The sequence below is a fragment of the Phlebotomus papatasi genome, chromosome 2 (assembly GCF_024763615.1).
Source record: "Phlebotomus papatasi isolate M1 chromosome 2, Ppap_2.1, whole genome shotgun sequence".
NCBI classification, from domain to species: Eukaryota; Metazoa; Arthropoda; class Insecta; order Diptera; family Psychodidae; genus Phlebotomus; species Phlebotomus papatasi.
Window position 1 is genome coordinate 99,258,461 of NC_077223.1, and position 16,899 is coordinate 99,275,359.

Genomic DNA, 16,899 nt, shown 5'->3' on the forward strand with positions numbered 1-16,899 from the left:
TTTACTTATGAATTACAAAATTTCGAAATTTTAGCACAAAAATTGCAAAGTGATGCGTATTTTTGTACTAATATCGCGAAATTACCGCGATTTATTACACTAATATCGCAAAATCGTGCCATTTTCTATTAAATAAATCGCAAGAATATATAATTTTTGAATGAAAATCACCATATCGTACTTTTGAGTACAGATATCGCAAAATTGCGTTATTTTTGTGCATTGGTCGCAAATGATTACTTTCACAGCAATAGATTACGCGATTTCTGTACTAGAATCGTTAAATCGCAGTATTTCGCAGTACTTTGTACTAATATCGTTAAGTTGCGCATGTACTAATATCGCAGGATTGCGCTATTTCTTTCACATAAATTGCAAAATTAGCATGATTTTAGTACAGAAATCGGCAATTTGTGCGATTTCTACAGAAAAAATCACAACATATTTCGATTTTTGTTTAAGGATCTCATGATTTTTGCGCAAGAATCGTAAGATCGCAGCTTGAGAGAACCATGAATGGTACACTTAATCACCCCTTGTTAATAAATAGAGAATTTCAAAAATAGTGCAACAGTATGGGGAAAAAACATCCGAGTTTTTACTATATGTTAGAAAGATATTGGCGCGCCTAATTAGAAATTGCTTTGAAGATTTGAAGATGTTCATTTTTTTTTAATTATGTTTATCTTTCCTCGTATTGCGACTTTGGTTCTGCGAGGGAATGGAATCGGACAAATAGGCAAAGAGCTTGTGATTTATTATTTGCAATTTTTAATAACTCGTTTTGATATATTATATTAATCTCTCATTTAGGGCAAAATCTACACAAAAAACGTGTACCTATTGGAATTATTGGTATAATATTTTTCTTTGAAAATTCTCTCATAATCCTTTAAAATTGTCTCTTAAACAATTTATAAATAAAGAATTCATTGTAGAAAAATCTAATTCCAATATGTTTACAATCGTTTTCTGAGTAGAGATAGTTTTAGTATATTTGTCCTATAAAAAAATTAAATTATTGAAATGCAATTTATTTTAAAAATTTAAATTCAGCAAATAAAAATATCAAAGATAATTTTTAGCTAATTTAATTTAAAAGAAAAATGAAAGATTATCAAAATGAAAATGAGTATAGGCATTAATTTGACAACAATTTTAGAATGAAAAAAAAGACGAGGAAAACAAACTTCAAGAAAGATAAAGAACTGACTAAAAGAGTTAGAGAAACAATTAAGAAAAAGCGGAAATTATTTAAATTGTTGTATCATGATTAAAAAACTATTTACAATTTTTAAATGAGAGAAAAGAACTATTGCATTAAATTGAAAGAATTTACCAGTAAAATTGGTGTTTTATTTTGTCGTTGTGAACATTGCAGAAAGGTGAAATTAAATTAATTTCTGTTATGTTGTCTTATTTGAATGATTAGTCGCATTTTTTTTATGAATTTCTCGTCTATAATTGCATAACTTATAATTAATTTTGCAATGGAAGGACTTGTCGACTGTCATCATCGTTTTATACTTCACTTCCTGATAATGATGGATGTTTTTTTGCTTTTGAACGTGATTTTGTACATAATTCAATCTGAATTTTGAATTTCCAAGAAAAGTCGTTGCAGATAGTTCAATCATATTTTAATAGCGTGGCACATAATAAAGAGAAAAGATAAAAGAATTACAGGAAAGGTAAGGAAAGAGGTCTCACAGCCAAGGCCGGATTGATACAATAGTTATTTTTGAATTGAGATTATCTGATTTCACGAAAACGGAAGTTTTACTAAAACCCTTAACTCTCACATATTTTGGGGCTCTAAGTACCCCTATATGGATATACAAGGAAAAACAATATTTGTATTATTTAGAACCTATAAGAATCCGATTCTTTGGGATGATCACAAACTACAAGGATGACAGAATCTAGGATATTTTTTCGCAAGGCTTGACTTACTCTTGAACTAATCAGGGGCGCATCAAGTCTAATTAAAAATTGAAGCCATTTTTCACTTTCCTTTGTAAAAATTTTGCAGGTATACCGATTTACCTATAGTATTCCGATATTTATTTATTTACGACTTAAACAAATTTGCTCGTAGTTATTGTATTATTTCTGCGAACATTAAGGTGAAAGGAACACCTATTGGTGCTTTAAGAATTTATCATGCCATACTTATTGACACTTTCAGTACCGGTTTAGGATATGAAATTTTAATAGCTCTTTTTATAAGAAAAGATAGATTACAGAAAAAATATCATATTACTTGCATTTTACCAGAACACTAAATAAATTTCATCATTTTTACAAAAGTGTCAATAGGGGTTCCCTGTCGAATAGGTGTTCCTTCGACCCTATGTATTTTTAAATAGGGGGAAGTGAGACTACTTTGAGCTGTGGGGCTAGATTGTTCTACGACATTTTCGCCTATTTCTAAATGAAGCTGGTTCTTACAATTATTTTATTTAGATCCACAATTATCCATTAAAAATATGCAAAAAAATCGTATAACAATATAGCCCCACCTCCCCTTAGTTTTTAACTCACAATTTTATAATATATCAGACTGATAAGTCAATTCTCTCTAGGAAGGAACTTGCGATATATTTCAGAGTCTCTATGCAAAAACGTATGGAAAAATGCATATCGAGAGGCCCTTGCAATCGTGCAATTGGCTCGCTTGATGCTGCTGGTCCGGACCGGATCCCGGAAAGAGGTAAGTAAATAGTTTTAAGATCTAGAACCTAGAAAACACATTTAATATTGGCTTTAGATCTAAGGTTTAGCCATATGGCTTAACTGCTCTGATTTCTTACCAATCACGAAGTTTTGGCAAAATTTAATTTAGGATTGAATTATTGCAGATGAAAGACCTATTAGACTATCAAAAAGCGATAAAACTGCTCGCTATTTAAGATATTGAGACCTCTAGGAACTGGGTTAAACCTCTAGTCTGAAAACCGATTTAACCTTTAAGGTCAATTGGGAAAGTGGTGCCCCATAAAAAAAATCCTATCGCTTTCTAAAGTTATGTTATCCTCTCTTGAAAGTCAGAAAAAGTTATGTTTGACGCTCAATTTTTGATTTTCTCGTCCTTAAAGGGTTAAGAGGGGAACAGTCGGAACAGTATACTGTACCGCCAAGAGGATTAGCAATGATAAATGATTAGAATATAAATAACAATTTAACTCATGAGCAGACATAGACTTACTGATCAAGAAGGATATTGTTCGTTAAAGAAAAATATGTTCCCTTACATTATGACCTCTTCAGACCTAAGGCTTATACGGGCTTCATACCAAAGCTTTAGATATATTGAACATATTTATTTAAATATTTATTTATTGAACATATTCGCATAGGTAATTTACCAATCTACAATTCTGTAGAAACTTCTTTTTCTCCAATGTAACTCGAAAGGAAATGCATTTTCAGAGCCACTTTCCAAAAAGTGATTTATTCCTATTTTTATTTTATAAAAATGCTTCTAAGTTGTAGAATACAAGATTAGATTTTAAATATTTTAGGGAATATGGGGGCATATGTTACTACATTCAATAAATTATTTTGCTAAATGTATTTTAAGAGCAACTAGAAAAACCAATTTAGCTAATTTTAACCTCTGTCTAATTATGCCCTGGTCTCCCCTATCAAATTGAGTGCGTTTTTCTCGACACAACGTTTTCAAACACAGCAACCGGCAAAAATTGAGTATCTTTTATTCGAATTCTTCTTCGAATCTTGAAATTTTCATGGTAATTGTTTAGATAAACTCCAAAAAATATTACTGTAAATAAATAATCGATTTTTCGTCTAAAATAAAAGTCGATTTTTGATTTAAAAATCTACCTTTAAATATTTGTTTATAAAGGATATGCTTGTTTATTAATTTTAATATATACTCGTAGAATCGTGTGAACTTTACTAGAAAATTTATTTAAGCAGCTATATCTTAAAAAATTTAAATCAATCCGATAAAATTACTAATAATTCTTTTTTCAACAATAGATTCTGTCCTATCAATTTTAAGATAATTTCAAGTAAAGATCCAAAAAAAAACCAAATAAATATTAACCCTTAACCCTTTAAGGACGATTGGAACACCAGTGTCCCATAAAGAAAATTTTTTTTCCTAACTACCTAAAGTTATTTTTTCTTATGTCTGTACATAATTGTAAAGTAGAAGGTTGAAGGAATCTAGAATATTTTTTGCAAATCTCCAGCTATTTGCTATATGGTAAATTTTTAAGCTCAAAAATGACGAATTTTTAAATTCTCAAATTCATAATTAATTTTATTTATTTTTTATACTTCCAATTTTTTTAAGCAAAACTCTTTTGGCAATAAAAACTACAATACTCATACGTAATATTTTTCATTAATGCGAAAAACATTATTCATTGGTATTGCCAGAAAAATTACTTAAATTTTTGGGCTATTTTTGTCCCTATTGTTCATAGAGGCACAAAATACACCGAATCAGACTCTGTTGGACTTTCCAAGGTTAGATGTAAGACTTATCATTGATTATGTTTCTCAGTTTAATTTTTATTGTTGATTTTCAGTCCGTAAAAAGTGTATCGTCGTTAAAGGGTTAATACACCATATGTGATAATTTGTGCAATAAAACACATCATATACATCGTATATCCTGCAATTTAAGATACTATATATTGTTCTAATGAAGCCACAAAATTTCAAATTGAGGAGACAACATAAAAAATTTAGAAGATAATGCTATTGCAAAAAATGCAATCAGTTATATTAACCGGAAAAAATTAAAATAATCTGTTTGATAACATAAAAGTAAAGATATGTGTAACATGCAGGTTATAAAAGTAGCTTTCCTGCAAAAGACGTTTTAGTTTGAAATTAGTGATTGTGAGGTGCGCACTGTAAAATGAATGAGTTGTAAGTGGAATTTTTGATAAGGTTCTACATTTATGATCTCTGTGATTAAGTGCTCTGAATTTAGAAATTTTATCAGGAAATCACATCGGAGATTATGGATATTCTTCATACTGGTGTTGCTCGTATACACATTTGTTGTTTGGAATATTGGAAAATCTCAGAGTTACACTGTGGAAATTGTTCAGCGGATCTCAGGAATTGAATATCCAGCTCCTGATCGAAGATTTTTAATTGATCTCCGGGATTTCGATTACATCATTAACCAGAAATCTTGTCGGCAGTTGAAAATGCAGCCCAAGTTCATCATTCTCATACACAGTGCTCCGAGGAAGAGAGAAAACCGGGATAACATCCGACAGACCTGGGGAGGATGGAAACTCGATCACAGAGTCCTCTTCCTTCTTGGAACTGTGGACTCTGAGGATCTTCAGAACGAGATTCAGAGTGAAAGTGACTTTTTTGGAGATATTGTTCAGGGAAACTTTGTGGATTCTTACAAAAATCTATCGTACAAACACGTTATGGCTATGAAATGGGCCACAGAATTCTGCCCAGAAACTCAATTCATCTTCAAATCTGACGATGATATTTTCGTAAATACACCACTTATTTCGCAATTTGTTCAGAAACTTGGTAATGTAACAGACTTCATTCTGTGTGTTATAAATGGTGGACAACCGGTAGTTCGAGAAAAGAATACTAAGTGGTATGTATCACCTGAGGAATTCCCCAATGATACTTATCCGGTTTATTGTTCTGGATGTGGAGTTTTACTGACTACAGATGTGGCCCGGAAACTCCACAAAGCTGCCGAATCCACCCCTTACTTGTTTGTGGATGATGTTTATGTTCTTGGAATTCTTAGAGAGAAGATTGGTGCTCGAATTAGTCCTATTGGAGACCTTCACATGGGATCAGATAAATCAGACGATATGTTTGCCAAAAAGAAAAATATTACAGATGTAAATTTCTATATGTTCACCTACGAGCTAACTAACCAGCAAATAGGTCAATTTTGGGAAGTAGTATACGATTATATGAGTAAAGGATACTACAAAAAAGAATTTTCAATGACTTATTAGGGTTTTAAATCTGAATATATATTTTTCTAGAAGTATTATAAGTATTAAAATTTAAAATACAGTGATTAATTGAAAACGATTTTCCTTCAGAAGAGCCTTTAAAATTTAAAGAAGAAATTATAAGTTAGAAATTTGTAATGGTGGAACTTGATTCTAAATTTGGAATTCCATTAATAAAAATTCTGAATTCAAGGGAACTATAGAACGTAAAACCTTTAAAGAGGGAAATATTATAGAAAAAATGTGTGCGCTACATCAGTATAAGATTTCCTAGAACTTACACAATTTATCATTAACTTGTATACCATTTTAACAGCAGTGTTCGCTTTCTTAATCAAGTAATTAGAAGATAAAATGATAGATGTCCGATTCCTTATTCAGATGAATCTTTTTTGAATACGTTCAATGTCTCAAAAAGTGACCATGATGGTGATGATTATGGTCTCGAAAATAAGCATTACTATAAGTTTTTTTTTACTTTTTAGAATAAATAATTTAAAGAAATATTAATTAGAAAGCTATAATAAGAAAATTAAACAAGAACTTAACAGAATATTTAACTTTAACTAAAATATACTATAGGGGAGACTGTGGCATAAAGTCACAAATCGAAAATTTCAAAACACAATATCTTCCAATATAAATAAGATAGCTGCTTAAAATTTTTTCCATAGCTTCCATAGACCTTTTTCGATATTGTATGTTCCTTATTCAAAATTTATGAACTGGTGGTTATTTCCTGAATGATTTGGATTCTTTGACTACGAAGCCGCTATCTATTTTACAATTTCACAAAGATTCCTTTCTCAAGAAATCTTTTTATTAAAAACGACCACTTGGGGTAAAAAGTAACAAAAGGTACAGTAGACTCTCTCAAATTCGGGCATATAGGACCGAAATGTCAGCCGAATTAGACAGAAATTCGGGCGACATGTGCATATAGATATTGAGTTTACACACTGATATATATCGTAAATTTCATGAAAATCCTTCAATAATGCAAAATCACATCAAAACTGAGACAAACCATGCCAAATTTGAGCATATTTGATTCATTTGATAATCATAATCAAACTTGAAAAATGACAACAAACTTTTTTCAAGTGTAACCGCTGCCCGAATTAAAAAGTAGCCCGATCTTAAAAGAGCCGAATTTGCGAGAGTCTACTGTATCGAGCAAAAAGTAAGAAAAACCGAAACTATTTATGATGTCTCACGGCGAAAAGAAACGTCAATACCATGTGTCGCCGCTTGTTGTTTGTATTGGTCAAACTATTCCGTTTTGTGACTTTTTGCCCCAGTCTCCCCTATTTTAAATGAAACCTGTTAAAATGTCATTTGAATAACTCTGATCCGAAAAAGAGAGTGGTCGTTGACTATAATATTTTCCCCTTGAGCTAATAGAAAGGGAGGAAAGTCTGCAAATAATTTAGTAGTAATATTTTTAGACAATACAACAATATACAATGCAACAATTAGGCTTTAACTATTTATCCTTATTTATTTTTACTCCAAATATCTATAAGTGTCAATAAACCTGAAGTAGTGCAATATACTGGAGCTAAAATAACAGGGAAATGGAAATATCATTTGCATATAATTTGTGAAATATTGCTTGAATTAGATAATTAAATATTCAAATGAAAATGAGAGGATATAACTGTATTTTAATTATGTGATATTATATCCCTTCTAATGCAAACTCAATCATTCCACTGACTATCTAATTCATCCCAGTTTTCCGTACTTAAATAAAGAGTCTCACGTGAAAGCGTATAAATTTATCACGTGAAAACGTATAAATTTTAATAGTTTGTTTTATGATTCACCCTAGAATAGAGTTGGAAAAAGTGTTTAATATTGACAGTTTTTTCAGCTTTTGAGCTCCAGAAAACTTTAAAACTTTTTCTCAAAAAATAATGTCATAAGTAAATTTTTGGATATATTTTTTATAACAACATAAATCAGAAAAATATTTACTAAACAATAATAATATAGAAATTTTACGCTTAGAAAAAGCGTTGAAATAAATAATTTAGGGGATGATTGGGTCGTTTTCACGAAGCTTAAGGTATTGTATATCTGAAGATAGGGGCCTCAATGGATCAGTGGATAGAGCAGTGGCTCTATGACTGTGAGGTCTTGGGTTCGAGACTGGGCAGCTGCAGATTTTTCAGCTGCTGTAATAGTCTCGAATTCGTCCAGTGAATGAATAGGAAAGTAATGCCAATACATGGACAGTGAACCGCCTAAAAAGAGAGGTTGGTATAGGAAATAAGTTTCGACATGCAGAGTTCAGTCGAATACAAATACTCATTCACTGCCCAGATCCACTAACCAAGGTTGGTTTACCGTGATATAAAGCGGTACTGTGTGTATCAGAATGCACACAGAGCACTGTGATATGGAGCAGGTTTACTCGCCTTGGAGGTTAAGATAGAACAGGAGAATGAGCAGTGCATAATGGGCCCAAATAAGTGGCCTGGGTGCAGCGGTTCCGCAAGGCATATAACCGATCCATAGGCAAATCTTAATATCTGAAGATATACCGCAAAATTCCTAGCTATTACATATTCTGCAAATAGGTTTTTTAAAGTTAAAGAATCGGGCAGATAAAAAGCAACATATTTTCTCTATTTTTAAACATAAATAAAAAATAATTCTAGTTTTCAAGTTTATAAAAGTACAAAAGTACAAACAACTATACTTTCCGAAATCTTCATTAAAAACTTTAATAATTTAGCCTTTGATACCTGAGTTTTGGGAAGATCTTTTTGTACAAAAAAAACATACATTGTGGACAAGATTCTTTATTTAATCGTTCATTTTTAACCGTGTATTGCTATCCGGATCGCGGGTCTAGAACATCAAAGTTAGCAGCCTACGCCTGACGATCTTCTGCCACTTCATGTTCGCAATCACGAGGGTGATATTAGCTCTTAAAAATGCGACCAGTTTTAGTGTAAATTTTTCCCTGTTTTCGAACACATTTCACAAGATATCTCCAAAACTACGTAGGTTGCCAATTTGTAGTTTTCGGTTGCATATTCAATATTAAATTGTCTTTTATTTTGTATTTATATTTTCTGCTAATTCATTTTACACTGACAGAAAACAGCTAATAAACCCAAAAGTTTTTTTGGCACGCTAGAAACATATGGGAAACATAGGAAATGTTATGCCCCTGTTCACAATCGATTCCAAGTCGTTCGAAGACAACATATTAAATTTGATTTAGCCACCTTGTCCTGGATAGTAAATATTTTTTAAAATCAAGAAAAATACCTATTTATTTATTTATTTGTTATACGTATTTCATTATACTTTGTATATTTATTTTAATATTTAAATATTTATTTATTTTTATTTATTTATTTCCATAATAATGCTTTTGAGCTTGCGCTCTTGGAAGCATATATAATAAAAAAAAGAAAACCGTTAACAAAGCAAGTATAATTATATTTTTTTTTATAAAATTACACACACATTTGATAATAATTAAAGTTCCAGTTTTAATAGCAGAAATAAGATTCTCAAAAGTTTCAATGTTGATTGATGGCTAGAAGTTGATGATATCACCCTTCCTCCTTGTGTAATTCTGGAACAACCCCAAATTTTGTTTTCTATATAGGGAGAGCACCTATAAGGATTTAAATGTTTAATTTTAAAACGGATAAAATTCTGCTCGAAATGATTCTTAACTTCCAAAATTCAACTCACAACCAATTTTGCGTGCATTTTGAGTTGCAAGCACTCCAAATTGTACACATTCCGAGGCCTCATATCAAGAATTTCTGCTACCATAAAATTATCTGAGCTTATCACTGGTTTATTAAATGTAATCACTCGTATATTGAAGCATTTTTGTGTCTATGCGAGGAAACTCAATTGAAGAGCCAATTACTTTTGGTGAGGGATAACCATCGAAATAATCAAGAATCACAAATAGAACTGATAAGAATTTTCAAATAGCTTTTCCCCTTGTTCCTTTTTTTATGGTTAATTGGTAATACTCATGCCAAAGATAGTCAGTTGAAAATCAGGTGTTTAATTGAACTTACGTTATACTGAATGTTCTGTTAGGGAAGAAATAATAAGGACTGAATTTTAAGTAAAGAGGATGTTTCTGGAATTTATCAGTAATTAAGTGACGATAGAGGTTTTACCATGACAGTACAACGTCGATTTTGGATATTCTGTGTGCTGATTTTTATCATATACACATTCGTTGTTTGGACTATTGGAAAATATCATAGTTACACGGTGGACATTGTTCGGAAAGTCTTTTTGGATATTGAATCTCCAGCTCCTGATCGAAGATTTTTAATTGATCTCCGAGATTTCGATTACATCATTAATCAGAAATCTTGTCGGCAGTTGAAAATGCAGCCCAAGTTCATCATTCTCATACACAGTGCTCCGAGAAAGAGAGAAAACCGGGATAACATCCGACAGACTTGGGGAGGATGGAAACTCGATCACAGAGTCCTCTTCCTCCTTGGAACTGTGGACTCTGAGGATCTTCAGAACGAGATTCAGAGTGAAAGTGACTTTTTTGGGGATATCGTTCAGGGAAACTTTGTGGATTCTTACAAAAATCTATCCTATAAGCACATTATGGCTATGAAATGGGCCACAGAATTCTGCCCGGAAACTCAATTTATCTTTAAATCTGACGATGATATTTTCGTGAATACACCACTTATGTCCAAACATATTCAGAAAATGGAAAATAAAAGCAATTTTATATTTTGTGCGATTAGTTGGAGGCCACATGTTATTCGTGATAAAAGGTCCAAGTGGTACGTTTCACCTGACATATACCCTAATGAGACTTATCCGGTCTATTGTCCAGGATATGGAGTTCTACTGACCACAGATGTTGCACAGAAACTCCACAAAGCTGCAGAAACGACACCCTTCTTTTGGGTGGATGATGTCTACGTCCTTGGAATACTCAGGGAGAAGATTAATGTTACAATAACTAATGTTGGTAATATGCATATGGGTTCACAAATTGCTAAAGAAATTATCTCCAATAAGAGAAGTATCACAGAAGTTGGTCAATATATTTTTAGTTTTGTCCTGAGTAATAATCACATAAAACAACTCTGGGATTTTGTGAAAACTTCTCTGAAGTAAGGTTATTACAATTTTGATACAGTAATAAATTATTATTTTAAGAGATATATTTTGTTGTTTTTTTATTATTTTAATTTGGACTTTATAGTAACTTTTTTATTCGCATTTAAGTTCTTGTAAAGTTCTGTTCTTCTAGAGCGTGGAAAACTTAGCGTTTGCTCTTGAACTAAGGTTTGAGGGAAAAAATATTTTCAATTCCTTAACCCTTTATGGACGATTGGAACACCGGTGACCCATAAAGAAAAAACTTTTTCCTGACTACCTAAAGTTATTTTTTTTTCTTAAGTTTGTACGTAATTGCAAAGTAAAAGGTTGTAGGAATCTAGGATATTTTTTCAAAGTCTCCAGGTATATGCTATAGTAAAATATTTAAATTTAAAAATGACGAATTTTTAAATTCTCATATAGAAAAAATATTTTAATTATTTTTTATACTTCCATTTTTTATAAGCAAAACCGTTTTGGAAAAAGAAACTACAGTACTCATACATAATATTTTCCATTAGTTTGAAAATTATTATTCATTGGTATAGTCAGAAAAATTACTTAAACTTTTAGGCTACTTTTGTCCCTATCGCTCGTAGAGGTAAAAAATGCATCAAATCAGACTCTGATGGATTTTCCAAAATCCATTGATTTTGTTTATTAGTTAATTTTTTATTGTTGATTTTCGGTCAGTAAAAAGTGTTTCGTCGTTAAATGGTTAAAGTTTTCAAGCTACCACTTAAGATAGGGGAAAGTACTCTTCCTTCGAACGTTCATGCCTTCGAATAATGTGAATTTTCTTTTATTTTTCCTAAGAGACTTATGGATTTCTATAAAATATTAGTTAGCTTATTATCATTTACTGCTAATTATGTGATAATTATGTGTTAAGTCTCTTAGGAAAATACAAGAATATTCACATTATTCGAAGGCATGAACGTTTGAAGGAAGAGTACTTTCCCCTATATGCTTTTTTAAAACCTCAGTGGTATGCAGCGAAGTCTCTTCTGGCTACTGTAAATTATAAATTTGATGCCCATAAAAAAATCAGAATTGTTGCCACCTTTGTTCCTCATTCCTTAGGCTTAATGCAAAGCCGCTGGGTCCAGGCAACGGAGCCGAGCCGAATGCTGTGACAATTAAGAGTAAGGCACTTTAGACACAAAGCCAGACTCTTTAGCAACTGAAGTGGATGGCACTAGTGCGCCGATGGACTTGACATAGGTGGTTCTGAGAAGTCGAAAGATACTACATAGGCATTGAGGGTGAAATGAACTATTATAACTTTAAGAAGTCGCGTCAAGACCTATTTATAGAATTTGAACTTTTCTCTTTATAGTAAAATGTAGGGTAAGTGTGCCAAATTTCGGCATAGCTGCATGCAAGCGTCAAAGTCTCAAGTTTAAAACGTAATATTTTTTAATACAAATTGATTTTTTTGTTATTTTTTATAAGGAGTGTTGCTTGGAACCTTGTAGACAGTCTGTCGTCTTTATTTTCTCTACATTCTTTTTTAATACATTTTAAAATGAATACAAATGTAGACATATAATTGGTGGCCTATTCCGGCCACTTTCATTCTCATAGTTCCTTACCCTTCTGGAATCCTTCCAATGTCTTTGTCACATCAATTCGTTCGTCGAAGCGACATTCTTTTGTAATTATTTGCATTTTATAATCTCTAGAGTATGTAAAAACTAAAAAAATCATGAAAATTCGAGGAACAAAAATTGTGGCCGAAATTGCAAGCTGGCCGGAATTTTGCACATTTACCCTAAATGCAGAGAAAACGTAATATTACGTACATTTTATTATAAATAACAAAAAGTTTAACTTTTAGACAAAAAAAAATGTCAATAAGGGTTCTTTGTCGAAGAGGTATTCCTTCGACCCTAAATGTTGAAAAAAAACTTTGAATCATTGATTATGCGAAATCTAAATTTATTTCCAAAAATTTTGGGTTTTTATACAAAATTTTCGTATCTCCCACTAGTAACCATTATGGCCTCTACACACTAGAGAAAAATATGTCCATATTTGACAGTTTTCCCTGCACACTCGTAGGGAATTTGCTTCAATATGGACATAAATTTCTCTAGTGTGTAGAGGCCATTAGGGGGAACGGGGGAGGGGGTAGTAAACATGCGTTTGTAAACACTGTGATTTTTTAATTAGATGTACTTCAAAGGACGAGATCTATGAATTTATAGATACTATAGGGATCCTTCATCACTGCAGAAAAAGAGTGGAATAAGTGGGAATAAGTCCTTTTGGCCATTTTAAGCTCTAATGACCTAGTAACTTTTTAAAATTCTTGTCACATAAAAGTAAACTGCTAAAGTGAATTGTTGTTAGAGATGATTTGAAGCAATATCTATAATAACATCTTTCGAAAAGGAGACTTTTCGAAAATTTTTGTAAATCTCTCTTAAAAAAATATAGGGGAGACTGGGGCAAAAAGTCACTAAACGGATATTTTTTTTTACAAGCTACTCGAGCGCTTCAAAAATTTCTAATAAGCGCAGTTTTATAGGAAATTCATCGCTCTATAACTTTGTGAGAATAATTTTCCTCTATTTCGAAAGTAAATACATTTATCGATCCGTTTTATAAAACGTAATTTTGTGACTATTCTCAGAAATGCTGGGGCAAATAGTACCAGACATTGGGTATTATCATATTTTAATTCGCTTCATTACGGGCTTCCGTAAATTTGAATAAATTCCTAGAGGACATATTTTTATAGAAAATTTATTCATCAACATCTTTGTAAAACACCGCTTTCTCTGCGAGAAAAGTGAGAAAACGAGAAAAACAAGCTATTTTAGAAAAAAAAAACACACACACGAAAGCCTGCAAATCGTTTGACCAATGCAAACAACAAGCGGCGAGACATGATAATGACGTTTTTTTTTAATGAAATTGCTTCGCTTTTTGTTACTTTTTGTTCTATACCTTTTGTTACTTTTTACCCCAAGTGGCCATTTTTAATAAAAGGATTTCTGGAGAAAAGAACTCTTGTGAAATTCTAAAATAGAATAGCGGATTCGTATCCAAAAAATCCAAATTATTTAGAAAATATTCACCAGTGCATCAATTTTGGAAGATAAGTAGGTAATAATTGTTATCTTCTGCAAGGAAAATATTTCAAAAATAGGTCTAAAAATTTCGATATTTTTTATTTTCTAAATTCCTTGTTCGAATTCTAAGAAACTTACGACATAGAAGAAGGTCTATGGAGGCTATCTATAGAAAAAAAATTGATCTGCTATCTTTTTTACCTTGAAAGATATTGAATTTTGAATTTTTCGATTTGTGACTTTTTGCCCCAGTCTCCCCTACACTTTCCTTATTATGCTTATTTCACTTGATGATACACTTATTAATAAATGTCTTCTATAGTCCCAATCGGAAATTCCTCAAAATATCACTCAAACTGCGGAATTGCGAATATAATCCAATCAAGAATTATTTTCATCTAAATAATAGCTCGCTTTTAGTTATTTACAAGATTTATTCCAGATATTGATACTTATCTAATGGCCTCTACCCACTAGAGAAAATTATGTGTATATTGAAGCAAATGGCCTGTGCTCTCGTAGGAAAAACTGGCAAATATTGATATAAATTTCTCTAGTGTGTAGAGGCCATAAGTTACTTTATATGTCCATAACACTCTCTAGAACAGAGGCGTGCAAGAACCGTTGAAACCGAATAAACGTCAAATAAAACATGTACTTCAATGGTCAAAACGATACTATAACAAACTTATTTTGACGTTAATTCGGTTTCAACGGTTTTTGCACACCTCTGCTCTAGAATTTTGTGCATTATAATCCACCTTCTACCTTATGTACATATGTATCACAATTCTGAGAGAAAGAAGAAAGAGATACTACTCATTGAGTGTAATCAATTGAAGCGTTTTTGTGTCTATATGGGAAACCCAATTCAAGAGTCAATTACATTTGGTAAGAGATAGCCATCATAATAACCAGCAATCGCAAACAGTTCACTAATACAATAACTGATAAGAAATTTTCAAATAGCTTTTCCCCATGTTCTTTTTTATGGTTAATTGGCGATACTTGTGCCAAAGATATTCAGTTGAAAATTAGGTGTTTAATTGAACGTTATACGAATGTGCTCTTAGGGAGAAATTAATAATGACTGATGATATTTGAGTAAAGAGGGTAATTTTGAAATCTATCAGTGATTAAGTGCCCTTAGAGAGGTTTTATCATGAAATCACGACGTCGATTTTGGATATTCTTCGTGCTGATTTTCCTCATGTACACATTTGTTATTTGGAGTATTGGAAAATATCACAGTTACACGGTGGAAATTGTTCAGAAGGTCATATTAGACATTGAATCTCCAAGTTCTGATCGAAGATTTTTAATTGATCTCCGAGATTTCGATTACATCATTAATCAGAAATCTTGTCGGCAGTTGAAAATGCAGCCCAAGTTCATCATTCTCATACACAGTGCTCCGAGGAAGAGAGAAAACCGGGATAACATCCGACAGACCTGGGGAGGATGGAAACTCGATCACAGAGTCCTCTTCCTACTTGGAACTGTGGACTCTGAGGATCTTCAGAACGACATTCAGAGTGAAAGTGACTTTTTTGGGGATATCGTTCAGGGAAATTTTGTGGATTCTTACAAAAATCTATCCTATAAGCACATTATGGCTATGAAATGGGCCACAGAATTCTGCCCAGAAACTCAATTCATCTTCAAATCTGACGATGATATTTTCGTGAATACACCACTTATGTGGAAATACATCTATAGAATGAGAAATAAAAGGAACTTTATGTTCTGTGTGATTAGTTGGAAACCAGGTGTTATTCGTGATGAAAGGTCCAAGTGGTACGTTTCACCTGAGGAATACCCCAATGAGACTTATCCAGTCTACTGTCCAGGATGTGGAGTCCTACTGACCATAGATGTTGCACAGAAACTCCACAAAGCTGCAGAAACGACTCCCTTCTTTTGGGTAGATGATGTCTACGTCCTTGGAATACTCAGGGAAAAGATTAATGTTAGAATAACTCACACGGAGAATATGCATATGGGTTCACAGATTTCCGATGAAATTATCTCAAATAAGAGAAATATCACAGACGTTGATCACTATATCTTCAGCTTTGAGTTGAAGAATGAGCACATAAGACAATTCTGGAACGTTGTAAAAATGTCTCTGAAAAAAGGTTATTACAATTTTGATACATTAAATTAATGCTGTAAGAGTAATATTTTCACTTTTATTTGATGGAATTCGCAAGTGTTTCTTCTACGACATCTCCTCTTGAACTGAGAAAATTATCAAATAGCGAATTTTTTGTGTATGTAGTCAATTTGATAAGAGATACTCCACATTCTACAATCTACGCGATCAATAAAAGTGATAACTTTTCCGTAAAACAGATAATTGTGGACTTGATCAACATAAATTTATAGTCTATTCAATAATTAGAAACTTTAAATTAGGTACATTATGAGAGACTGGGGCAGATTAAGGTGACTAAAGTTATTTTAAAAATTTGTTTACTATCGTTTATGAATATAATAAATTAGAGAAAATGATGTCCATATTGAAGAGTTTTTCATATGCGTAGGGAATTTGCTTCAATATGGACATAATTTTATTTAGTGTGTAGAGGCCCTTAGACTATTCACCATCCCCAATGTAATTTTGGACAGCACCATTTTAATTATCATCATACCATTTACTTGAAACATAAAAACATAAAAAATGAAATCTATGGAGTCAT

The 16,899-nt window shown here is 32.1% G+C and overlaps 3 protein-coding genes across 4 annotated transcripts; all 3 read left to right on the plus strand.

Annotated features, from left to right (window-relative positions):
* The first annotated feature begins 4,818 nt into the window (after positions 1–4,818).
* Positions 4,819–6,235, plus strand: LOC129800375 (beta-1,3-galactosyltransferase 5-like). 2 transcript variants are annotated; one of them, XM_055844714.1, is made up of 2 exons: positions 4,819–4,908; positions 4,985–6,235. In XM_055844714.1, exons 1-2 carry the CDS (start codon positions 4,898–4,900, stop codon positions 5,988–5,990), a joined length of 1,017 nt encoding a protein of 338 aa, XP_055700689.1. In that variant the 5' UTR covers positions 4,819–4,897; the 3' UTR covers positions 5,991–6,235. The 2 variants fall into 2 exon arrangements, with proteins under 2 accessions (XP_055700689.1, XP_055700688.1); XM_055844713.1 differs by having other exon boundaries at positions 4,873–4,908; positions 4,973–6,235.
* Positions 6,236–9,900: 3,665 nt separating this feature from the next.
* LOC129800376 (beta-1,3-galactosyltransferase 5-like) lies at positions 9,901–11,181 on the plus strand. The gene has a single exon (XM_055844716.1). The coding sequence runs from the start codon at positions 10,158–10,160 to the stop codon at positions 11,130–11,132; it is 975 nt and encodes a 324-aa protein (XP_055700691.1). The 5' UTR covers positions 9,901–10,157; the 3' UTR covers positions 11,133–11,181.
* Positions 11,182–15,359: 4,178 nt separating this feature from the next.
* On the plus strand, positions 15,360–16,364 carry LOC129801102 (beta-1,3-galactosyltransferase 5-like). The gene has a single exon (XM_055845864.1). It carries the CDS (start codon positions 15,360–15,362, stop codon positions 16,362–16,364), a length of 1,005 nt encoding a protein of 334 aa, XP_055701839.1.
* The last annotated feature ends 535 nt before the right edge of the window (positions 16,365–16,899 follow it).

Excerpts from the sequence above, each read along its gene's own strand:
- LOC129800376 (XM_055844716.1), top strand. The coding sequence starts at position 10,158 with ATGACAGTACAACGTCGATTTTGGATATTCTGTGTGCTGATTTTTATC.
- LOC129801102 (XM_055845864.1), top strand. The coding sequence starts at position 15,360 with ATGAAATCACGACGTCGATTTTGGATATTCTTCGTGCTGATTTTCCTC.